This window comes from Mobula birostris, chromosome 8 (assembly GCF_030028105.1).
Source record: "Mobula birostris isolate sMobBir1 chromosome 8, sMobBir1.hap1, whole genome shotgun sequence".
In the NCBI taxonomy this organism is placed as follows: domain Eukaryota; kingdom Metazoa; phylum Chordata; class Chondrichthyes; order Myliobatiformes; family Myliobatidae; genus Mobula; species Mobula birostris.
The window spans coordinates 31,431,868-31,458,261 of record NC_092377.1 but is presented as its reverse complement, the minus strand read 5'-3'; the positions used below and the strand labels follow the sequence as shown (position 1 = coordinate 31,458,261).

Below are 26,394 nucleotides of genomic sequence, written 5' to 3'. Positions count from 1 at the left end.
GCCAACCACGCAGGTACGAGGCCCACTCCCTCCCGACTCGCACGTAAATCGAAACTCAGACCTCACCTCAAATCCCCCACTCCGAGGTCCCTTCCTAAACTGTCATTCCCATTGGCTGGCATGCTGAGGTTTCTTCTACTCTGATTGGTTGGTCGGAATTTCCTCCCGCCCCTCTATTCGGCTGTGTCGAGGCCCTTGACTCCTACTGGTTGACCGATCCAAGGACCTTCTCCTTCTGATTGGCTGTCAAGTCCAATCGGATGCCCTTCTCTTGGTTCCCTGTAGTTCCCCTCAGGGTCAGCAATTTAAGGCATTTGATGTCGATAGTCACCTATTCCCATGAACTAGATATATTACAATTGTTTCCTCTGCACAGACCGTCTAACCCACCAAATATTTTCCGCATTTTCTCCGTTTAGCTATCACTTCCAGGGTCTCCTTTGGCTTTCCTACCTTCCACCGGCCCCTCGGCCACGCCTCTGTCGGGTGACGTCTGAATTGGCGCCTTCGGCGGCCTCCCCTCGCGCTTCATCTCTCGCGCTCGATCGCCTCGCGAGCTGCAACGGGTAAGATGGCTGTGCAGCCGCGCGACCGACTCAGCGGCGCTGACGGCGGGCAGGATGGCGGCGCCTTCGTGGCCTTTTACAGGTCCATGCCCGAGCAGCCTCCCACCACCTTCCGCGTCTTTGACCGGAGCGACTACTACACGGTGCATGGGAAGGACGCATTGTTCGCCGCCAAGGAGGTCTTCAAAACCAACGGTGTCATCAAGTCCCTGGGATCAGGTGAGCCTGAAGCTGAGGTTTCCTGGAGCTTACAGCTCGGCCGGGAGCAGTGTTGCTCGGGCTGCATCTCATTCGCTGCAGGAACCCTTGCGAGCTGGGCTGGCGGGTTCTGGCCTGATCTCAATCACTGTTTTACATGCACACAGGTATTTGCATTCCCTTCTCGAAGGGCAACAACTTTCAATCTGCGGCCGTTGCGATTGAATCGAGAATTATCCTTATGCAATCACTGCTTTTGTATGGAAGTTAATCTGGAATCAGTTTATAATGCCCTGCTTTTCCCAATATAACCTGATAACACGTAAACAGGCCATCCCGGCCCTTCTAGTCTGTGCCGAACTCTTACTCTCACCTAGTCCCACCGACCTGCACTCGGCCCATAACCCCCAGTACATATAGTGACTGTATGTAGGTACTGTACTGTACAGCACTAAAATAGGCAAGCCGGCCATGAGTATTTGTAAGCGTTGATTTTCCCCCCGGCTCCGCCTTTACGTCATGCCGTTTCAAATGCTCCTCTAAATACTCCTTAAACAGCACCTCCACGCCAAGAGTTAGTGTTTTGCAGATTTCAACTGCCATATCGGTGAAAGTAACAATTCTTATATTCTCTCTCCTTAAACAGCACCTCCACGCCAAGAGTTAGTGTTTTGCAGATTTCAACTGCCATATCGGTGAAAGTAACAATTCTTATATTCTCTCTCCCCTTGAATCTACTGCTTTCTGATCAAAGGCAGCCTGGCTGATTATTCTCTGCTGTAAATAAACCAAATCCAGCTTCCTGTCTTGAATAAAGCACTATATCTCTGTGAATCTCCTTAACATTCCGTCCTTCCTATACTGTGGTCAGCAGTATTAAAAGAGTTTTTGCTGTAGCCTAATACTTTATATAAGTTATGCGAACCTGTGAACACTACCTCACTTTTTTACACATACTAGTCCTGTTTTGCACAAATTTTAATATATTCAATATTCATATACTGTACTTGATTTACTTATTTTTCTTCTATATTATGTATTGCATTGAACTGCTGCTGCTAAGTTGACATATTTCATAACATGCTTGTAATAATAAACCTGAGCAACACACTCAAAATGCTGGTAGGACACAGCAGGCCAGGCAGCATCTATAGGAAGAAGTACAGTCGATGTTTCAGGCCGAGACCCTTCAGGGTCAGGACGAAGGGTCTCGGCCCGAAACATTGGCTGTACTTCTTCCTATAGATGCTGCCTGGCCTGCTGCGTTCCACCAGCATTTTGTGTGTGTTGCTTGAATTTCCAGCATCTGCAGATTTTCTCGTGTTTGCAATAATAAACCTGATTCTAGTTTGATATATCACTATTGACACACTTGCTTATGGACTCATCCCCCATCCTTTCCCGTCCTGAAGAAGGGTTTTGGCCTAAAACGTCGATTATTTACTCATTTCCATAGAAGCTGCCAAACCTATTTAGTTCCTTCAACATTTTGTGTGTGTTGCTTTGAATAATTACCTTTCCTCTTTGCAGGAAACAATAAGATTGAAAGTGTTGTGCTGAGCAAAATGAATTTTGAATCTGTGGTCAGGGATCTTCTATTGGTCCGACAATATCGTGTTGAGGTTTATAGAAACAAAGCTGCAGGTAAATCCTCAAAGGAGAATGATTGGTACTTGGCCTGTAAGGTAAGTGTTGGTAATTAATATAACCATCAGATTACGCTCCAAATCGGGCTAGAGATTTTAATACGTAATGTTAACTTGAGTAGTGGGTTGGAAAAATATATTGCAGATTGCATGGCAAGCTTTTCTGTACATCATTTTTTAAAGTAAACAAGCATTTGTCCTGAAGTTAGGAAAACTCAATGTGTTAGGCACAGCTGTTGGAGTTTACCTATGTAAAATTCAGAGATTGTCAATGGAAGAATAATGAGAAAGTTACATGTCAAAGTTGTGGGCATGATATTCATGTTAGTAATGGAGGTAAAGAGCAGATTTTCAACAAGAAGGTGAATGTGAGCTGGGTGCTTTTGACCATAAGAATTAGGCCATTTGGCCCATCGAGTCTGCTCTGTCATTTCATCATGGCTGATCCAATTTTCCTCTCGGCTCCAATCTCCGGCCTTCTCCCTGTATTTCTTCATGCCCTGACAAATCGAGACTCTATCAACATCTGCCTTAAATATATTTTAAGACTTAGCCTCCACAGCTGTCTGTGGCAAAGAATTCCAGATTCAGCACTCTGGCTAAAGAAATTCCTCCTCATCTCTGTTCTACAAGGATGTCCCTCTATTCTGAGATTGTGTTCTCTAAGATGCATATCACAAATGTATGCAGTCCTCTTCTGAAAACGCTATTGTAATGAAACATACCCATTGAAAGTATTGTTCCCTGAACAAAGGAATAGTTGTAATGTATCTGTAATTTGGAAATGTCTAAAAGTGTTGTTTGTTTGTAAAAATCCAGTTCTCTTTCTTCTCTTCAGGCTTCTCCGGGTAACCTCACACAATTTGAAGAAATTCTGTTTGGCAACAATGATATGTCCACTGCAGCTGGTGTAGTGGGTGTTAAATTAGGCACTGGAGATGGGCAGAGGTTAGTTGGCGTTGGCTATGTTGATTCCACACTCCGGAAGATGGGTGTATGCGAGTTCCCGGACAACGATCAGTTTTCTAATCTGGAAGCTTTGCTGGTGCAAATTGGACCCAAGGAATGTGTGCTTTCAGGTGGTGAGAGTGCAGGAGATATCACTAAACTCAGACAGGTGAATCTATAGCTTTGGATTTTTTTGTATCTTGAATGCTAACTTTGTTCATTATTCAGATTTAGTAAACGTGGGCTGGATTGTGCTGGATCATTCAGTCGTACTTGTCAAAAAAGGTCAAGTAAATTTATTATCAATGTATATGTTACCATATGCTATCTTAAGGTGTTTTCATGCATTTACAAGAAAATAAAGAAACACAATCAAATTTGTGAAAAACTACACATAAAGACTCAAACAACCAGTGTGCAAAAGAAAATTTGTGCAAATTTCAAAAAATTAATAATACTGAGATCATGAGTTGTCCTTAAAAGTGAGTCATTAGATTGTGGAATCAGTTCAGATATGAGATAAGTGAAGTTCAGGAGCATAGTGGTTGTAGGGTTAACAGTTTTTGAACCCGGTGATGTGGGACCTAAAGGCTTCTGTTTCTCCTTCCTGAAGCTAGTAGTAAGAAAGTACAGCCAGGATGGTGGGCTGTCTTGATGATGGATGCTACTTTCTTGTGGCGGCAGTCATTGTGAGTATGTTCAATACTGAAGATTTTTGCCTGATGGACTGTGCTATACCTGCCACCTTCTGTAGACTTTTTCTTTCCTGGACATTTGGTGTTTTCATACTAGGCTATGATGCAACCAGTTAGGGTACCTCTGTAGAAGTTTTTCAAAGTTTTAGGTGACTTGCTGAATCTGCGTAAACTTCTAAGAAAGTAGAGGAGCTGTGGTGCCTTCTTTGTGATGATCCCAGGACAGATCCTCTGATATATTAATACCAAGAAATTTAAAGTTACTGACCCTCTCCACCTCTGATCCTGAAATGAAAACTGGCCCATGGAGCTTCAGTTTCTTCCTCTGTTCTTTGGTTTTGCCGACATTTAGTGAGAGGTTGTGACCCTGTTCAACCAGAATTTCAATCTCCCTTCTACAATGTTGATCTGTGACTACCTTTGACTCAGCCAAAATATGTGGTGTCATCAGCAAAATTAAATATGTGATTGGAGTTGCAGTTAACCACACAAGCAAGGGGTTAAGCACACAGCTTTGTGGTGCACCTGTGCTGAAGGTGTTTGTGGAGGAGATGTTGCTGACTTTTATTGACTGCAGTTTGCAAGTGAAGAAATTGAGGATCTAGAGTTGCCCTGTTTTGTGCGTCAGATGGCATCCTGGTCATTGCCGCAAATGTTCCACGTGGCAGAATGACCCCCACAGCTGCGGTGTCCTCAAGACCTGCTTGATGGTCTTTTAACGCCTTGTGCTGTCAGAAAGCCTTTTAGAATTTCTGCATGTTTTTAATCATTGTTCTATTTAGAAAGTGTGGGAAAAATGTGAATAATTAAAATTTGGTTATTAAAATTATGTAAATTAGGAGAATTAATGTTAGTTGCAATTTTAAAGAAATGTACTTATTGAATGTTGCCGACCCTGTTCATATATGTATCTCCTAGTGACTACCCATTTCAGGTTGACTTCCCATTCCCATTCTGGCATGTTTGTCTATGATAAGGCCAGACTTGGGTTGGAGGAGCAACACTTCATTCAGTCTGTATATGAACATTAATTTCTCCATATTCCATTCCCTCCTCCCTTCTCCCTCCACTTTTTCTGGTTACCTTCTCACCTGCCAATCATCTCCCTCTGGCTCCCCTCTTCCTTCATTCCATGGTCCACTGTCCTTTCCTATCAGATTCCTCCGGTGCTTTATCTCTTCCACCTATCTCCTCCCCCACCCACCCTCCTTTCTTCTCACCTGCCATCTTGTATTCCTCCCCCACCTTCTCATTCTAGCTTTTGTCCCCTTCCTTTCCTGTCCTGATGAAGGGTCAAAGCTCAGGCCATCAACTGCTTATTCCTCTCTCTAGATGCTGCCTGACCTGCTAAATTCCTCCAGCATTTTGTGTGTGTTGCTTGTTCTCACAAGACTTGCTGTGTTGCTTCTTCCCTTTTGCAATACAAAGACACAATTGCACTCCTCAGCAGAACTTCTTCCCTGGCACTGCTTTTGTAAAGAACCACGAGCTCTTTCCTGAAAGCTGCATAGACCCAAGATAACAACACATTTTTTTTTTCTGTTCTTACTCTCTTTACACAAATACATCCTTTAGCTGAGGATAAATTTGTAATCTGTGTCAAAAATGCTTTATCAAGGGCTTGGTATGTTGGATTTCTGCTATACACATGCGAATCATTACTGTTTTGGTTGGGAAGATTGAGTCATTTCATATTTGCATAGAATAGCAAAAAATAGTGATTGTGAGGACTGAATGCCACATTTGCATTACCATGTACTAATAGACATAGAGATTGTTTGAAATAGGCTGTTCTTGTCTGAGCTAGTCTTTTTCTATTAATGTATGATATAGGTAGTACAACGAGGAGGCATTTTAATTACAGATAGGAAAAAAAGTGAATTTACAAATAAAGACATTGTACAGGACTTGAACCGACTGCTGAAAGGAAAAAAAGGAGAACAAGTATCAAGTGCTGCTCTGCCAGAGATGGAAAAGCAAGTAAGTTAGGAATCTCTCTTTGATTCTCATAAATTATGGGTCTTGTATTCTGGCTCCTCCTCTTACACACCTAAGGGAGACATCTGGATTTTGTGTTGCATTATTCTTGTGCTAATCATTCAAGTGCTAGAGAATGGAACACATTGATTACTCTGAAGTTAAGCGTGTCACTTCTCTACTCATCACATTTAATTTTATGTTTTTGGGCAGTTTGTTTGCAGGCATCTTCTATTATTAAGCCTTTCTTATAGTCATCCCAAAAAGAGCTAGAAAGAAATGTGGCAGTGAAAAGTTGACTGTCTTTAGTCTTCTGGAAGGAGTTTCTTCTCCCCTGCCTTCCCTAGCACCCAATAGTAATAATGGGTTAGACCTCGTGAGCACAAGTATCATCATCACATTTCTCTTCTGATGTTTCTAAGGACAGACCCACTTTGAATTCAATTGAAAAATCCCTGCAACAGTGCCCCAGGTTTAAGGCCATCCTGACTGAACAGACCTGTTTGAACTTTATCGGTTGTGTTTTCTGGGATGTATAAGGGGAGAATCCTCTCAACGTCAGACAAACATAAATTCTAACTGTATATAATTTGCAAGCTTGGAGACGTGCATGGCTATGGCTATCTGTATATCAGATACCAAGTTGGCTTAATAGAAGGTGTAAGTCATTCGGCCCCTGGGATCTGATTCTCATTTCAGTAAGATCAATCCTTTTACCTCAGTGCTACTTTCCCTGCACTAACCCGGTAATGCTTGATTCCCTCACACAAAGATCTGTTATTCATTGATTAAAAATCTGAAAATCGTTGTTAGCACTGGGCTTTATTATTGTGGAAAAAGGCTGCAACTTGCATGCTGTTGTTAAGGTGCAAATAAAATACTCAAGAAATGATCTTGTATGTAGATGTACGTTATTTTAATCTGGTCATCTGTAGAGCAAAAATGAACAGACAACAATTTCAGAATTCTTGATTTTTTTTTTCCCTGAAGGTTGCCATGTCTTCTGTTTCTGCTGTCATTAAATATTTGGATCTCCTGTCAGACAGCACTAATTTTGGTCAATACGAGCTGACGACCTTTGATCTGAACGAATACATGAGGCTGGACAATGCAGCAGTCAGTGCACTGAATCTTTTCCAGGTAAGATATGCAGCCTGACCCTGTCTGAAGACATCAGTGTCAGATTCAGGTTATTATCACCAGCATGTGACGTGAAATTTGTTAACTTAGCAGCAGCAGTTCAATGCAATATATAATCTAGCAGAAAGAGAAAAATAAATAAAACAAAACATAAATAAACAAGTAAATCAATTACATATATTGAATAGATTATTTTAAAAATTGTGCAAAAACAGAAATACTGTATATTAAAAAAAGTGAGGTAGTGTCCAAAGCTTCAAAGTCCATTTAGGAATCGGATGGCAGAGGGGAAGAAGCTGTTCCTGAATCGCTGAGTGTGTGCCTTCAGGCTTCTGTATTCTTATTTAGAGAGAGCAGAGAAGATCTCAGTGTGTAGTTGCTGTGGATCATGTCCCAAGTGCTGTAACAGCTTGAAATATGAGAGAAAGTTCTCTTCATAGTTCATGCTGTAGTGATTTAGTGAATAGTTCTAATGTTGCGGCGTGTGTGAGAATTAATGCATAGTGCTTTGTGCAATAAAGCATTTGAAAAGGGAAAGAAAGAATCCCAAAGTGATTCAAAAAAATTCCTGGATGACCACTTGATGTGCTGTAACTTAGAAGTTATTAGTAAGAACTGGCATACAAGGCTGGATTTTAATTTCAATTGATAAGCTCTTTTTGGCTTACCTATTGTCATATTTTGTCTGATATTCACCAAATCATGTCCTTTGAGCAAGATTTGCTGCAGTTAATTCAGAAATCTAATATGAGGCGTTTGGTCTTAAAGTTGCAATTGTTGAGAAATTTAATACAAGGTCAAAGAACATAAAACAATATCAATTTAGTTTTAAATGAATTTGCATTGGAGCAAATTGCTCATGTCTACTTCAGCAATACGTCTATACATTGAAATGCAGATATGTTACCTTTTGGAACAAAAGGGACAGATATTGGAGTTAAATTCCAAAGAAAGTTGGGCAAAGACACGATTTTGTTTCTTTTTTTTTATTTTACCTGTTCATCATATTGCATCTGATCCACATTTTTTAAAATGTTATACCATTGCTGTTATTCAATTTGTATTCATATGACTGGCATATTTTTTAACCCAAGGGCTCATCAGAAGATTCTAGCAATACTCAGTCACTAGCTGGTTTATTGAACAAGTGCAAGACCTCTCAGGGACAACGCCTTGTCAATCAGTGGATCAAACAGCCACTGATGGACAAGAACAGGATTGAAGAGAGGTAAGCTCATTTTTATTTGATCCACACTTTTTAAAACTGTGGGTGCCTTTTGTTCTGTGTCAAGTCAGGTCAGCCAGTCAAGGCCCTAGAGAAACCTCATCGTTTTCTTAAGAAATGTTAAGTGCAGTTGCAGTGTGTGTTATCCTTGCAGAAAATTAACATGGTCATCAGTGAGCTCTACTCCAGCAAGGCTAGCTCATTAAAGTGTGTATACCCATAACCTATTACCCACAAAAGCACAATAGTAGGTATTGTAAATACTGCAGTTTAGAAGAAAAATTAGGAAGAATGAATATCACAAAACATGGGATAATTGTTCTTATTCAGACACTGGCTGTGTATTTGTTGTTTTGAAGTAAGTCTTTTATTGCTGCTCCCATATTCTATTGTTGCAGAGACTTGTAAGGGTTTTTGGAAATTTAATGGTCTACAATGAAAAATTGTTCCTGAACAAACTGCTGTTTACCAAATAAGCCTCCATTAAAACAAACTGCATCCTTGAAAGAACATATATTTTCATGCATCCATTATTACATTCATTCAGACATTTTTAGTATCTATCCAATTCATTTGGACACTCTGTTTCATCCGTATAATATCTGTTCTTAATTTTTTTAAAAATTTGCAAATATATCGACTGGCTAAATATATTCTTGCAGGTAGTGCAATGACAGAACATATAAAATATGGAAAACTTGAGATGTTTTGTTTCAGTTGCTGAAGATTTACTGTGATCAAACAGTATGAGGTATTTTATTTTGTGTGTGTTTAAATTCATTTCACTGAGTTAGTTTACCAGTGAGAAGGTTCCTGTAATCGTTTTGCTTAAAGCAGCATTGGCCTAAGGATCTCAGAGCACTGGATCTGAGAGGATAGAAGCATTCCAATTTAATCTGTCTGGCAGGCTTTAGCAGGAGAAATAGAGAGCACTTTCAAATTTGTGCAAGTAGGTTATCAACTAGTTGACAACCTGGCAAGCTCCAGCACATTTTTGTTTTTAAGCACTCAGCTTGAGTTGGACTGGTTTATTATCAACCTGAAAATACAGTGTAAAAGCTTTGTTTACCTGCCATGCAGACAGGTTACATCATATGCAGGTACGTCAGGGTAGTATAAAGTAAAAGAGAACGGAGAATATAGTGTTATAGCTGCAGAAAAAGTTCAGATTGCATAAAATGCAAGGGCAGTGACAAGGTGGATTAGCAGATAAAGCAATTATCTTTGACTATTTGCAGAATGCCTGCAAGATGGCTTGAGAAAAGAAGTTGTGGTTAAGCCCACTAGAGGATCAGCTATTTTGAATTGGGTGTTGTATAATGAACCAGATTTGATTAGGGAGCTTCAGGTGAAGGAACCCTTCGAAGGCAGTGATCATAATATGATATAATAACCCTGCAATTTGAGAGGGAGAAGCTAAAGTCAAATGTGTCAATATTTATAGTGAGGGAAAGGGAATTAGAGAGGAGCTGACCAAACTTGATTGGTAGGGGACACTACCAGGGGTGACGGCAGAGCAGCAATGGCTGAAATTTCAGAAGGTGCATGGTAGGTATATTCCACAGGAGTAGTAGTATTTTAAAGGTTCAAAGGTTTATTTTATTATCAAAGTGTGCATATATAATACAACTCTGATATTTGTCTACTCCAGATAGTCATTAGATACAGAAAGACCATAGGTGTTGATGAAAGGAAAGCCATCAACTCCACCCCCCCCAAAAAAAACCCAGGATTAAAAAAAGAAACAAAACTTGCTGACTCCAAAATCCACCCCCCCGCCCACAACAAAAATCAGCCGCAATCGACGATCCTCCAAGCATAACAATCCCCAACCCCCTCATTCGCAGAAAAGACGAGCGACAGTAGCACCAAATCCCCAACTCCCCCTCTTAGGCCTGGAAGAATTAACAGATCTCTCATCCGTGGATCGACCACAAGGCATGTTGATCACTGAACACTAGGCCTCGAACTCTGGTCTCACTGATTCGCAAACCCGGCGGTCATTGGAGCTTGTTCCTTCTGCCTGCATGAATCACTGAGTCTGGAATCCACCAACAGCTCGCTGATCTGGGTGGCCCTCTGCAGTTCCAACATCCAACAACGGATGACTCACGTCCACATCACTGGTCTACAAGTGCAAAGTGGAGACTTAGCCTCTGGCATGACCTCTAATTTCCCCACATCCCTGTTCCTAAACTGTAACCTGACCCCTAGCTCCCGTCTTATCACCAGAGCCATCCTTATGAACCTAAAAAATATTAAAAATAAAACAATTGAACAATTTAAAAAAAACAACTATTAAATCTCTGATCTGCAACTCAATAGAGGTCACAGCTTGGTACCATCGTGAGTATTCTTGGACCAGGACAAACTTACACTTAAGGACTTGAAGTTCTCAACCATCCCCACCTCAGTACCGTAGATATACATGGGGATGAATTCCATTCTGCCTTTTGAAGTCAGTGATCAGTTCCTTCATTTTGCTTATTGACAGGTTGCTGTCTTGACACCATCCCACTATAGGCTTTTTATCTCATTGTATTCCATATCAAGATAACTGCTGGATTTCAACTAGATGCTAATGTATCCATATTGTTTGAATCCCTCAGGATCTTGTTTTAAACAAATCTCCGTCTCCCTCCTCAATGACAGTAGATACAGGCATAGTCTACTTGACTTTATTCCAGTTATCACGTTAGTAAACCTTCACTGAACCATATTTGCATCTCTGAAGTAAGAGCACCAAGACTGGACACAGGGCATTGGATATGGTCTCACCAATGCCTTACACAACTGGAGCACAATTTCACTAATTTTCTATTCAGTTCCCCAGCAATAAACATCAACATTCTGTTAATCTACATAGTGACTTGCACACTATTAGGTTGCTATTCACTATAACACCCTGATTCTTTTGTATCTTCAGAACTCTTCAATCACCCATTATTTAGAGACAGTAATATGTTTCCTTAGTTTTCCTGTGAAAATGGGCAATTTTCATGTTTTTCCACATTATATTCCATTTACCAAATCTTTTTCTGCTATATTCCTTTTGAGCCTCCTTGGGTCAGCTTCACAACATGCTTCCTTTATGTCAGCAACAAATTTAGAATCATCCTTCATCTTTCATTTATAAAAAGTGTACAAAGTTGAGCCCCAACATTTTGCCAACCAGACAGATATATCTCTCATAGGGCACCAAAACAAGCCCTTTGGTCCATGCTGAGCAAGGTGCCCATCTAAGCTAGTTGAACCTGCTAACATTTAGCCTGTGTCCCCTTAAAACTTCCCTTTCCATGTACCTGCTCCAAGAGCCTTTTAAATATTTTAATGTACAATACCTATCTCACCACTTCCTCTGGCAGCTCAGGGACATAACAGATCCTGTTAACAGGTTTCCCCTGCTATCCGAAAGTAGGGCGTTCCTATGAAACGTTTCGTAAGCTGAAATGGCGTAAAGCAAAGAAGCAATTACCATTCATTTATATGGGAAAATTTTTTGACCGTTCCCAGACCCAAAAAAATAACCTACCAAATCATGCCAAATAGCACATAAAACCTAAAATAACACTAACATATAGTAAAAGCAGGAATGACATGATAAATACACAGCCTATATAAAGTAGAAATAATGTAATACAGTGTAGTTTCACTTATCAGAATTGGGAAGATTGAGCCAAAACCGATTTGTAGAAAAAAAAAATCGGCATGTACACGCATGTGCACACACCTGCCTGCGCAAGGCTTCATCGTTGTGGTAGTCTTTCTTGGGGTAAACAGAAGTTTAAAGCGGGTGTCTTTTTTCGTAAAAGCGAAAATCCCCTTTCAGTTGGCGAAAACAGGTACTAATGTAGGTCTTTCATAAAAGCGAAATGTCGTAAAGCGAACACTGGGAAAGCAGGGGACACCTGTACTAGAATTCTTGAGCAACGTGCACAAAAATACTGGCAGAACTCAGCAGGTCAGTCAGCATCTGTGGGAATTGGATAGTTGACATTTCAGAATGAGACATCAGGATACATCAGGAAAATGCTTGCCATAAAGTTAAATGAACACCTTTAGGTTTAAAACCAAAACAGGTTGTACAATGAAAAGGAAACTCTAGAGTTGCTGAAGAGGGAGGGAAATCTTTGAAGAGGAGAGCTATTCAAAGGAAATTCAAGAGTCTAGAGCCCATTCAGCAGACTTGTACAGGTAACACTGTCTTTAGGCAAACTTAAACTAGGACATCACACCTGCATTTCCAGATGCCAAAAGTTTAAGCATGAAAGCTTCCTTCATGTATTGACAGTTTAATGGTTAAACAATAACTGTTTTAAACTAAAGTGCACTTCAGATCTGCTGTGGCTACTGTTTAATCTTGGAAGCTAGTTTGAATTGCCCACTTCCATTTTTTTTTAAGACGTGAAAAATCTATGTGCATCAGAATTATTGGCCAGAAATGGCAAGGTATCGCCAAAGTAATTTTCAAAACTATTTTCAAAGATGCGCTGGAGCTAAGATGGTTTTACAAGCCTTAGGTGACTAAACCACCAATAGTGATTTGGGTTTGTGAAAGTCTTGCTGTTATGAAAATTATGCAGTCTATGTAGAGTTCATGTATGTAGTTAACTGTAATCCAGTGAAGATAATGGTCAGTTCTTTTCTAAATTACTATATATTTTATTACCATGCCTCGCAAATCCATCTATTTTCTCTTTTTTCCCCATTGCACCCCTTTTGTGGGAACAGTAGTGCTTTGACTTAAATACTCAGAGGCTATAGGAATGCCTGCATTGTTTCACATAGTTGCTTCTGTCACTTACACTTAGTATTGCCCTGCCTGACCTTTCTACTTATAAATTATCCATTTTTATGTTCTATACTATAGCAGTCTTTAGTTTATATCTAGATTATGTTTCTTGTGGCCAGCAGAGTGGTTGTGGAGAAATTGTTTCTTTATTTTGATAGAAACAGCACATATTTATCATTGTCTTTCCATAACACTTTCTTTGACATGGTAGCCAGTTTCACCTCTTGTCTCGTAAAATACTTTTTTTCTTCTGTAAAGGTAAATGTATTATATAAATGTCATTCATTAGTTCCTCACTCAGTTCTTTTGAAATGGAGAATACAGTAGCAAGAGTTTAATGTGGGTTTGGCTACCCCCTGCTGGCCTTTAAGGTAAATAACAGTCTCAGCTGAATTCCTGGCATCTGTAATCTCTCCTGTCTCCTGATTAGGGAGTGTTGATAGCACAGCCATAGGTTCAAAAGCTATTTGTTTTGGCCAGAAAAATATAGACTATAATTATGTGAATCTTTGTATACTTTTGCTGATCTTACTAAATTTTCATATGCAGATTATGCTTTATCTGGGGAAGTAATGATATAAGTGTGGCATGTGCAAAAGGCAGGAAAATGTTATGCTAAAAATAATTGGGAGTTTAAGATACCTTTGTCAGAAATGCTGTTGTGCAGATCTTAATTGTGTTTCCTACAAAGTTCAATTGTCATTAGGCCAATTATGGAAAAAGAACAATCAGGCTATTGTGCTGAATGAAAATAGAGCAACTCAGTCGAATCCCATTTTACAGCATTATCCAGTATTTTACAAGTTATGGCTTTTCAAGTACACATTTTAAACAAGAGTTTCTCCCTCTTATCACTTTTTCAGGCAGTGGGTTCTTATTAATACCAACCTGTGGACGAAAAGTACTGTTCCAGTTCCCCTTTAGCACTTTTGCTTTAAGATGACACAACCTCAGAAAAGAGGGGTGTCCTTTCAGAATGGAGTTGAGGAGGAATTTCTTTAGCTAGAAAGAGTCGAATCTGTGGAATTAGTTGCTACAGGTGGCTGTGGAAGCCAAGTTTATATGCATATTTAAGGCAGAGGTTAATAGATTCTGGATTGGTCAGGGCATGAAGGGTTACGGGGGGAAGACAGGAGATTAGGGCTGAGGGAAAATGGATTAACTATAATGAAATAGCGGAGCATTCTCAGTGGGCTAAGTGGCCTAATTCTGCTCCTATATCTTATAGTCTCAATCCATATACCAGATTTTTGACTCCTGCTGAAGGAAAATAATTATTTTCTATTTACTTGTTCCTAGTCTTCAAAATTTTATATACCTTAATTAATTCTCTTCTCATGTCCCCCTGTTTTAAAGCAAACGACTTGAGCCTATCCATTCCTTCCTTGTGACTGCAATTTTCCAGTCCTGACAAGCCTTTAATCTCTTCCACAGCCTCTCCATTACGATTACTTTTTCCTGTCTGAAGACCAAAACTATACATAAGCTATCTTGACTGTAGTAGTATCATATTGAAATATGTAGAGTTATACAGCATGGAAGCGGGTCCGTCAGTCCAATTCATCCATGCCAACTGAGATGTCTGTCTCAGCTAGTCTTTTTCTGCCTACTTTGGGCCTATATCCCTCTTAAACCTTTTCTACACATGTACCCGTGTAAAAGTTTTTCAAACATTATGAATGTTGTAACCATTTGTAGAGGCAGATGCATTAGGGGCATTTAAGAAACTCTTAGAAAGGCACATGGAGGATAGAAAAATAGAGAGCTATGAAGGAGAGAAGGGTTAGATTGATCTTACAGCAGGTTAAAAGGTCACCGTCCTCCCCATCTCTCCTCCGACTCCCCGCCAAAAACCCTGTTCCCACTCATGAGACAGCATGGTATCCGAAAACAAAACGATAAATGAACACCCATTGGCTAATAGCGCCCTGCTGTCTGTACTAACCCAAGCAAATGTCTAGCTAGAGACTTTCTCAGCATTTCACATAACAAAGAAGCATTCCCAAGTATAACGTAACAAAGAAGCCATTTTAAATTTAACTTACCAAAAAAAAAGACCCCGTACAATAGAAAGGCTGCAGAGGAGATTTACAAGGAAGTTGCCTGGATTGGGGCGCATGCTTTATGAGAATAGGTTGAGTGAACTCGGCCATTTCTCTTTGGAGCAACAGAGGGTGAGAGGTGACCTGATAGAGGTGTATAAGATGATGAGAGGCATTGATCATGTGGATAGTCAGAGGCTTTTTCCCAGGGCTGAAATGGTTACCACAAGAGGACACAGGTTTAAAGTGCTGGGGAGTAGGTTCAGAGGCGATTTCGGGGGTAAGTTTTTTACTCAGAGTGGTGAGTGGGTGGAATTGGCTGCCGGCGGCGGTGGTGGAGGTGGATACAATAGGGTCTTTTAAGAGACTTTTGGATAGGTACATGGAGCTTAGAAAAATAGAGGGCTATAGGTAAACCTAGTAATTTCTAAGGTAGGGACATGTTCGGCATCACTTTGTGGGCCGAAGGGCCTGTATTGTGCTGTAGGTTTTCTATGTTTATATATCTGTTCTAAAGGGACATCCCTCTGTGCTGAGGCCGTGCTCTCTGGTCTAAACCCCCCCTCCCCCCCAAATATTAGGCCAACCAATTTTCGATAGGTTTGACTGAGATCCCCTCTCAGTCTTCTAAACTCGAGCGAATACAGGCCCAGAGAGATCAAATGGTGCTCATACATGAACCCTTTCATTCCTGTAAGTTCCTCAAGAAGGCGCCAATAAGCGGTGACTCTTTGCATGCAGCTTGTTAGATATTCTCATTTATGACCACTACAGCTGACATCCACGAGCACTTTAGTCAGCAACATAATTTTAAACTTACTGATCTTCAAAATTGACTGACACAGGATGGCAGACCCAGAATCAGGTTTACTACCACCGGCATGTGACGTGGAATTTGTTAACTTAGCAGCAGCAGTTCAATGCAATACATAATCTAGCAGAGAAAAAAAATTAAATAAACAAGTAAAATCAATTACGTATATTGGATAGATTACAAAAAGTGTAAAGACAGAAATACTGTATATTTTTTTAAAAAAGGTGAGGTAGTGTCCAAAGATTCAATGTCCATTTAGGAATTGAATGGCAGAGGGGAACAAGCTGTTCTTGAATCACGAGTGTGTGCCTTCAGGCTTCTGTACCTCCTACCTGATGGTAACAGTGAGAAAAGGGCATGTCCTGGGTGCTGGAGGTCCTTAATAATGGATGCTGCCTTTTTGAGACACCACTCCCTAAAGATGTCCTGGGTACTTTGTCGGCTTGTACCCAAGATGGAGCTGACTAGATTTACAACCTTCTGCAGCTTCTTTCAGTCCTGTTCAGTAGCCCCTCCATACCAGACAGTGATGCAGCCTGTTAGAATGCTCTTCACGGTACAACTATAAAAGTTTTTGAGTGTATTTGTTGACATACCAATACTCTTCAAACTCCTAATAAAGTATATAGCTGCTGTCTTGTCTTCTTTATAACTACATCAATATGTTGGGACCAGGTTAGATCCTCAGAGATCTTGACACCCAGATCACTCTCTCTGCTTCTGATCCCTCTATGAGGATTAGTATATGTTCCTTCTTCTTACTTTTCCTGAAGTCCACAAACAGTTCTTTCATCTTACTGATGTAGAGTGCGATGTTGTTGCTGCGGTACCACTCCACTAGTTGGCATATCTCACTCCTGTACGCCCTCCCGTCACCACCCAAGATTCTACCAACAATGGTTGTATCGTCAGCAAATTTATAGATGGTATTTGAGCTATGCCTAGCCACACAGTCAAGTGTACATAGAGAGTAGAGCAGTGGGCTAAGCACACACCCCTGAGGTGCACCAGTGTTGATCATCAGCGAGGAGGATATGTTATCACCAATCCGCACAGATTGTGGTTTTCCAGTTAGGAAGTTGAGGATCCAATTACAGAGGGAGGTACAGAGGCCCAGGTTCTGCAACTTCTCAATCAGGATGGTGGGAATGATGGTATTAAATGCTGAGCTATAGTTGATGAACAGCATCCTGACGTAGGTGTCTGTGTTGTCCAGGTGGTCTAAAGCCGTGTGGAGAGCCATTGAGATTGCGTCTGCCGTTGACATATTGTGGCAATAGGCAAATTTCACTGAGTCCAGGTCCTTGCTGAGGCAGGAGTTCAGTCTAGTCATGACCAACCTCTTAAAGCATTTCATCACTGTCAATGTGAGTGCTACCAGGCGATAATCATTAAAGCAGCCAACATTATTCTTCTTAGGCACCGGTGTAATTGTTGCCTTTTTGAAGCAAGTGGGAACTTCCACCCATAGCAGTGAGAGGTTGAAAATGTCCTTGAATACTCCGGCTAGTTCCCTGTTAAGAAAATGGAAGTGGGGGAAGCTTGATGGGCTACAGGTAAGATTGAAACACAGAGTCCTTAGACACCTTCTGCCAACTATCCGGCTGGTGAATTTGCAGCCTCTGGAAAATAAAATTGAAGATCGCAGAGCAGGATTTCAGTACCACAGGGATGTTGGGGACTGCTGTGTATTTTGCTTCACAGAAGCATGGCTAATCCATGCTGTTTTCGATGTAGTGATGCACCAATGGCTTCACTATTCACCATAAAGACAAGTCATTTGAGTCATTTAAAGGTAAAGGAAGGAGAGAATGCTTCATGATTAACTCATCATGATGTACAGACATGACGGTTCTGTCTCACTCCTGCTCGCCTGACCTGGAACATCTAGTGGTCGAGTGTCGTCCATTTTATGTGCCAAGGTGGTTTTCCACAATCATCCTGGTAGTGGTGCACATTTCACCTCAGGTTGACATCAGCAGGCACTAGAAGAGCTGAGCACCATTGATCAACAGTCATGAAGCAGCCCACCCTGCTGCCTTCCTTATCATTGCTGGGGATTTCAATCAGGCCAGCGTTAAGTCTGTGAATAGTTACCACTAACATATCATCTGTGGAACCAGAGGAGACAACACGCATGACTACCGTAATATCACCATCAAGAACGCTTACCGTATTGTCACAGCCCGCACTGTGGAAACTCCAATCACCCAGCTGTACTTCTACTCCATTGGTGAGGACCAAGGATGTATGGCGGAGGAGGGCTTAAGGACAGCTTTGAGTCAGTGGACTGGACAGTGTTCAGGAATTCCTCTTTGAATGTGAATGCACCACAGTTGTCACTGACTTCAAGATGTGTGGAGATTGTGTGCCTTCGAAAACATACTGGACATAGCTAAAAGCTATGGATGAACCAGAAGACTTGAAGTCTGCTGCGGACTAGATCTATGGCATTCAAGACTGGTGATCCAGAACTATGCAAGAAGTCCAGGTATGACCTGGAAGGCTTTTTTAAGAGCGAAACACAAATGCACATCAGCTCTGGCAGTGTTCGCATGCATAAAAGGAGTTTATCTCATCTGGGAGTGAAGCATCACAGCCATTCATGCTTTTATGCAGACTATGAAAGGGATAATAAAACTACACCTGTCTGAATACCTGCAGTATTAGTTACATTCGGACACGTCTCGTTAGCGTGGCAGCAGGATGGCCGCATTATGTATTCCAGGGACCAATTGATTACACTCATGCCCGCTGGTTTAGCGAACAGAGCAGTGGACATACTGGCTAAAATCTGGAGGAAAACACACAGAGGATGCAGAGGGGGATCAAAAAGACGAGGGAAGAGGACAGGGTCGAGACAACAGAGACTTTTGGAGAAAAGAAGTTATAAGCCATGTCTCCCCTCTCTTATCATGGGAAATGTGAGATCGCTGGGGAATAAAATGGACAAACTGACTGCGCTTGTCAGGAGTCAGAGAACATTTCGGGAGAGCAGTGTCATGTGCTTCACTGAGACGTGGCTGCACAAGGACGTCCCCAATCAAACCGTTTCCATAGAGGGCTTCCAGACTGTTCGAGCTGACCGGAATTGCACTGAGAGCGGTAAGCGTAAAGGAGGGGGCTGGCGGTTCTGGTAAATAACAGATGGTGCAATCCTGGGCATATTACGATCAAGGAACGGGTCTGTAGCCCAGGTATTGAACTTTTTGCTGTTGGACTCTGGCCATATTATCTGCCAAGGGAAATCTCGCATGCAATTGTGGTTAATGTGTACATCCCTCCCTCTGCCAACCCGACATCGGCGTGTAACATCATTTACACCATCATAGCCAGACTACAAACCCAGCACCCTAGTGCCCTCATTACCATCTCGAGTGACTTCAACAAGGTTACCATGGCTAGAACACTGCCCAACTTCACGCAGTATGTGAGCTGTACAACCAGAGGGGAGAGGACTCTGGATTTGATATACACTAACGTTAAGGATGCATACAGCTCCTCTCCCCTCCTCCCACTGGGAAGGTCAGATCGCAACCTGGTGCATCTAAAACCCTGTTACGTGCCTCTGGTGAAGAGTAAACCTGCAACCTCGAGGACAGTGAGGAAATGGTTGGAGGAGGCTTATGAGGCGCTCTAGGGTTGTCTTGAGGTGACAGACTGGCAGGCACTCTGTGAGCCACATGGAGAGGATATTGATGGGCTCACAGAGTGCATCACTGATTACATCATCTTCTGTGTGGACTGCAATGTTCGGACAAGAACTGTCCTTTGTTTTTCAAATAACAAGCCATGGGTGACAAAGGACATTAAGGACATCCTGAACACTAAAAAGAGGGTGTTTAGAGATGGAAATTGGGAGGAGCTGAGGGCAATACAGAGTGACCTGAAAGCCAGGATCAGGCTAAAGACAGGTACAGGAGGAAGCTTGAGTAGAAACTCCAGCAGAACAACATGAGAGAGGTCTGGAGGGGGATGAGGACCATCACTGGGTTCCGGCAAACTAGCAACAGAGGAGCGGAAGGCAGTGTGGACAGGGCCAATGAACTTAACCTGTTCTTTAACAGATTTGACAGTGTGGCCCCTGCCCATCCCACACATGAGCCATCTGTTGTCGGCCCCCAACCAACACACATTCCACTCTCCCCTCCTACCCCTCCTCACAGTCCCCCACCCTGCTCTCATGACTATACCCCTTCCCTACACGAAACCACCGCGGTGGGCTTCACAGCTGAACAGGTGAGAAGACAGCTGAAATGTCTCAACCCAAGCAAGGCTGCAGGACCGGATGGTGTCAGTACCAGGGTGCTCAAAGCCTGTGCCCCTCAGCTATGTGGAGTACTTTGCCATGTATTCAACCTGAGCCTGAGGCTCCGGAGGGTTCCTGTATTGTAGAAGACGTCCTGCCTCGTCCCTGTGCCGAAGACGCCGCGCCCCAGCGGCCTCAATGACTGCAGACCGGTGGCATTGACCTCCCACATCATGAAGACCCTGGAGAAACTTGTTCTGGAGCTGCTCCGGCCTATGGTCAGGCCACACTTAGATCCCCTCCAGTTCGCCTACCAGCCCTGACTAGGAGTTGAGGATGCCATCGTCTTCCTGCAGAACCGTATCTATGCCCACCTGGACAAGCCAGCGAGCACTGTGAGGGTCATGTTTTTTGACTTCTCCAGTGCGTTCAACACCATCCGCCCTGCTCTGCTGGGGGAGAAGCTGACAGTGATACAGGTGGATGCTTCCCTGGTGTCATGGATTCTTGATTACATGACCGGCAGACCACAGTACGTGTGCTTGCAACACTGTGTGTCCGACAGAGTGATCAGCAGCACTGGGGTTCCACAGAGGACTGTCTTGTCTCCTTTTCCCTTCACCATTTACACCTCGGACTTCAACTACTGCACAGAGTCTTGTCATCTTCAGAAGTTTTCTGATGACTCTGCCATAGTTGGATGCATCAGCAAGGGAGATGAGGCTGAGTACAGGGCTACAGTAGGAAACTTTGTCACATGGTGTGAGCAGAATTATCTGCAGCTTAATGTGAAAAAGACTAAGGAGCTGGTGGTAGACCTGAGGAGAGCTAAGGTACCAGTGACCCCTGTTTCCATCCAGGGGGTCAGTGTGGACATGGTGGAGGATTACAAATACCTGGGGATACGAATTGACAATAAACTGGACTGGTCAAAGAACACTGAGGCTGTTGACAAGAAGGGTCAGAGCCGTCTCTATTTCCTGAGGAGACTGAGGTCCTTTAATGTCTGCCGGACAATACTGAGGATGTTCTACAAGTCTGTGGTGGCCAGTGCTATCATGTTTGCTGTTGTGTGTTGGGGCAGCAGGCTGAGGGTGGCAGACACCAACAGAATCAACAAACTCATTCGTAAGGCCAGTGATGTGGGGATGGAACTGGACTCTCTGACGGTGGTGTTTGAAAAGGGGATGCTGCCTAACTTGCATGCCATCTTGGTCAGTGTCTGCCATCCACACATAATGTACTGGGTGGGCACAGGAGTACATTCAGCCAGAGACTCATTCCACCGAGATGCAGCACTGAGCGTCATAAGAAGTCATTCCTGCCTATGGCCATCAAACTTTACAACTCCTTCCTTGGTGGGTCAGACATCCTGAGCCAATAGGCTGGTCCTGAACTTATTTCATAATTTACTGGCGTAATTTACATATTACTATTTAACTATTTATGGTTCTATTACTATTTATTATTTATGGACTAACTGTAACAAAAACCAATTTCCCCCAGGATTAATAAAGTATGACTATGTATCTGGTGACCACTCTGTAATCTCTGTCTCAGATGCCTACATCAGAATATATTTCATGAGGGTGAACCCTTTCAAGGTGTCAAGGTGTACCGATTAAAGCACTGAAAGCCTGTGTCAACCAACTGGCGCGGAGCGTTCAAGGTCAAAGTAGTTGGAAGTTTCAACCTGTTTCAGAAAGGTAACAGTTATACCAGTACCTGGGAAGTGCAGGGTGAGCTGCCTCAATGACTTTCATCTACTGTGGTGAAGTGCTTTGAGATGTTGGTCATGGCCAGAATCAACTCCTGCCTTAACAAGGACCTGGATCTGCTGCAATTTTCCTGTCGCCATAGGAGGTCTACAGTGGATGCAATCTTACTGGTTCTCCACTCAGCCTTTGATCACCTGCACAATAGCAATACCTACACTTGGCTGTTCATTGATTACAGCTCAGCATTCAACACCATCATAAACTCAGTACTTATCAGCAAGCTCCAAAACCTGGGACTATGTACCTGCCTCTACACTGGATCCTTGACTTCATCGGGAGACAACCATCAATGCAGATTGGAAATAATATCTCCAGCTGATAATCAATACAGGCACATCTCAGGGATGCGTGTTTAGCCCACTGCTCTACTTTCTCTACGTGTATACTAATGCTTAGCACACTTGAAAAGCCATCTATATATTTGGCGATGACATAAACATTGATGAAATTTCACATGGTGACGAGCGAGTATACGGGAGTGAGACCGATCAGCTGGCTGAGTTGTGTCACACCAACAAACTTGCACTCAACGTCAGTATGACCAAGAAATTGATTGTGGACTTCAAGAAGGGGAAGTTGAGAGAACACACCAGTCCTCATTGAGGGATCAGAAGTGCAAAAGGTGAGCAGTTTCAAGTTTCTGAGTGTCAACATCTCTGAATATCTATCTTGGGACCAACATATTGATGCAATTACAAAGAAGGCACAATAACTGCTATATTTCATTAAGAGTTTGAGGAGATTTGGTATGTCGCCAAAGACTATCGCAAATTTCTACAAATGTACCATGGAGAACATTCTAACTGGTTGCATCACCGTCTGGTATGGAGAGGTCACTGCACAATTTTGGAAAAGCTGCAGAAAGTTGCAAGCTTAGCTCCATTATGGGCACTAATCTCCTTAGTATCAAGGACATCTTCAAAAGGCGATGGCTCAAAAAAGCAGCATCCATCATTAAGAACCATGTGACTCAGGACATGCCCTGTTATTGCTGCCATCAAGGAGGAGATACAGGAGCCTGAAGACATATACTCAATATTTCAGGAACTGCTTCTTTCCCACTGCCATCAGATTTCTGAAAGGACAATAACCCATTTACACTACCTTACTTTTATTTTTGCTCTCTTTTTGCACTACTAAATTTATGTATATCATTACAGTAAGAAATATATATTGTAATTTATTCTTTTAATATGTATTGCAATATACTGCTGCTGCAAAACAACATATTTCACAATATCTGCCAGTGATATCAACCCTGACTCTGATTTTGAACTATTCTCCCCAACTTCCTTCCCAACCTCCTACAATGCCAACATATCTTTTAGATAAGTAGTCCAAAACTGCTGTCAATACTCTCAAGTGTGGTCCGACCAATGCTTTATAAAGCCTCAGTATTACGTCATTTTCTATTAAAGTCCTCTCAAAGTGAATGGTAACATTGCATTTACATTCCTTAGCATCAACTCAACCTGCAAATTAACCTTTAGGAAATCCTGCATGAGGACTCTCAAGTCCCTCTGCACATCTTATTTTTGAATTTTTTCTACCTGCTAAGAAAATTATTCCTTCTACCAAAGGGCATGACTATACACTTACCTACACTATATTGCATCTGTTTTTTTTTGTCCATTCCCGTAATCTGTCTCAGTCCTTCTGTTGTTCCCTATTTCCTCAACGTTACCTGCCTTTCCATCTATCTTTGACTTGGTCATTGGCATATAACGTGAAAAGAAGTGGTCTGAACACCGACCCCTATGCAACATCATTAGTCACTGGCAGCCAACCAGACAAGGCTCCCTTTATTCCCACTTTGCCTCCTGCCAGTTAGCAAATCTTCTATCCATGCTAGTATCTTTCCTGTAATAACATGGGCTCTCAACTTGTTAAGCCTCATTTTGCAGCACCATGTTAAAATCCTTTAGAAAATCCAAGTAAACAACATCCACTGACTCTAATTTGTCTAACCTGCTTACTATTTCATCAAAGAATTCCAGCACAGTTGTCAGGCAAGATTTCCCCTTAAGAAAACCATGCTGATTTATGCCTATTTTATCATGCCTGCAAAATCTCATCCTTAATAATAGACTCCAACATCTTCCCAATCACTGAAGTCAGGCTAACTCGCCTATAATTTCCTTTTTCTACCTCTCTCTATTCTTAAAGAGTAGAGTGACATTTGCAATCCAGAACCATTCCAAAATCTAGTAATTCTTGAAAAACCACTACTAATTCCTCCACAATCTCTTCAGCCTCCTCTTTCAGAACTCTGGGGCGTACATCATATGGTTCAGGTGACTTATCTACCTTCAGATCTTTCAGCTTCCCAAGCACTTTCTCATCAATAGTACCAACTAAACTCACTTCTACCCCTGAATTTCTGGCAAGGAGTCTTCCACAGTGAAGACTGAAGGAAAATTCTTATTAAGTTTGTCCCCTATTGCTATCTCTAGCATCATTTTCCAGTGGTCTGATATTCACCCTCGACTCTCTTTTACTCTTTATATACCTGAAAAAAAACTTTTTGTATCTTCTTTTATATTACTGGCTAGTTTACCTTCATATTTTGTCTTTTCTGATATTACTTTTCAGTTGTCTCTGGTTTTTAAAAGTTTCCTAATCCTCCAACTACAAACTAATTTTTGCTATGTTGTATGTCCTCTCTGACTTCCTATGTCAGCCACAGTTGCCTCATCCTCCCTTTAGAATACTACTACTACTTTGGAATGTATCTATCCTACACCTTCCAAATTGTTTCCAGAAACTGCAGCCATTGTTGCTTTGCTGTCATCTCTGCTAGTGTCCCCTTCCAATCAACTTTGGCCATTCCTCTCTCACATCTCTGTCATTCCCTTTATTCCACTTTAATACTGATACTGATAAAATGTGTGGCCACTGGAAGATCCCGCTTTCTCTAGCGGACAGAGCGTAGGTGCATTCCGCAGGGATCGCTCCCTACGCGACTCCCTTGTCCATTCATCCCCCCCATCCCTCCCCATTGATCTCCCTCCTGGCACTTATCCGTGTAAGCGGAACAAGTGCTACACATGCCCTTACACTTCCTCCCTTACCACCATTCAGGGCCCCAAACAGTCCTTCCAGGTGAGGCAACACTTCACCTGCGAGTCGACTGGGGTGATATACTGCGTCCGGTGCTCCCGATGTGGCCTTTTATATATTGGCAAGACCCGACGCAGACTGGGAGACCGCTTTGCCGAACACCTACGCTCTGTCTGCCAGAGAAAGCAGGATCTCCCAGTGGCCACACATTTTAATTCCACATCCCATTCCCATTCTGACATGTCTATCCACGGCCTCCTCTACTGTAAAGATGAAGCCACACTCAGGTTGGAGGAATGACACCTTATATTCCGTCTGGGTAGCCTCCAACCTGATGGCATGAACATCGACTTCTCTAACTTCCGCTAATGCCCCACCTCCCCCTCGTACCCCATCTGTTACTTATTTTTATACACACATTCTTTCTCTCACTCTCCTTTTTCTCCCTCTGTCCCTCTGAATATACCCCTTGCCCATCCTCTGGGTCCCCCCCCCCCCCCTGTCTTTCTTCCCGGACCTCCTGTCCCATGATCCTCTCGTATCCCTTTTGCCTATCACCTGTCCAGCTCTTGGCTCCATCCCTCCCCCTCCTGTCTTCTCCTATCATTTTGGATCTCCCCCTCCCCCTCCAACTTTCAAATCCCTTACTCACTCTTCCTTCAGTTAGTCCTGACGAAGGGTCTCGGCCTGAAACGTCGACTGCACCTCGTCCTAGAGATGCTGCCTGGCCTGCTGCGTTCACCAGCAACTTTTATGTGTGTTGCTTGTTATTCATGTGTACAAGGTTGTACATAAGTCAGGTACTCATAAGTTAGGAAAGACCTGTATGTTGAAATATCAGGAGCAGGAATTTTTATAATGTGCAAACACAGATTTAACATCCCTTCCCACTCTGACCTTTCTCTCTGTGGTCACCTGCAAAGTTACAACAAGCTTGAAGGACAGTTTGCAGTCATACAGGCATAGTGCAGCCTACAAATATGATATAAAATTTATCAACATTAACTCATTTGTTTTCCTTGTCTGTATTAGGGCTGGCAATTCCTACTGGAAGCTATCCATCTGTGATACTGACTGTTTCTCTCCCCACTATTACAACCGGACTTGCTGTGCATGTCCCACAGCCCTGCTATTAGCAACACATAATGCAAATTGAAATCACACTTTAACTGTCTCATTAACCCATTTGACAGAATCTCACCCTTTGTGCTGTTTGTCCTTTCTACCATCTTCTCTGCAATGTACATGTGCAGTAATACTAAAG

General features: G+C 42.3%; 1 protein-coding gene across 3 annotated transcripts in view; it reads left to right on the top strand.

Annotated features, from left to right (window-relative positions):
- Positions 1 to 273: 273 nt before the first annotated feature.
- msh2 (mutS homolog 2 (E. coli)) overlaps positions 274 to 26,394 on the top strand; it is a 74,172-nt gene continuing 48,051 nt past the window's right edge. Inside the window, exons 1-6 of one of the 3 annotated variants that reach the window (XM_072264955.1) lie at positions 274 to 785; positions 2,295 to 2,449; positions 3,249 to 3,527; positions 5,887 to 6,033; positions 7,021 to 7,170; positions 8,265 to 8,398. In XM_072264955.1, the coding sequence (XP_072121056.1) occupies positions 572 to 785; positions 2,295 to 2,449; positions 3,249 to 3,527; positions 5,887 to 6,033; positions 7,021 to 7,170; positions 8,265 to 8,398 (1,079 nt within the window). In that variant the 5' untranslated portion in view covers positions 274 to 571. The remainder of the gene's footprint in view (positions 786 to 2,294; positions 2,450 to 3,248; positions 3,528 to 5,886; positions 6,034 to 7,020; positions 7,171 to 8,264; positions 8,399 to 26,394) is intronic. The other 2 variants (XM_072264953.1, XM_072264952.1) reach the window with 2 other exon arrangements.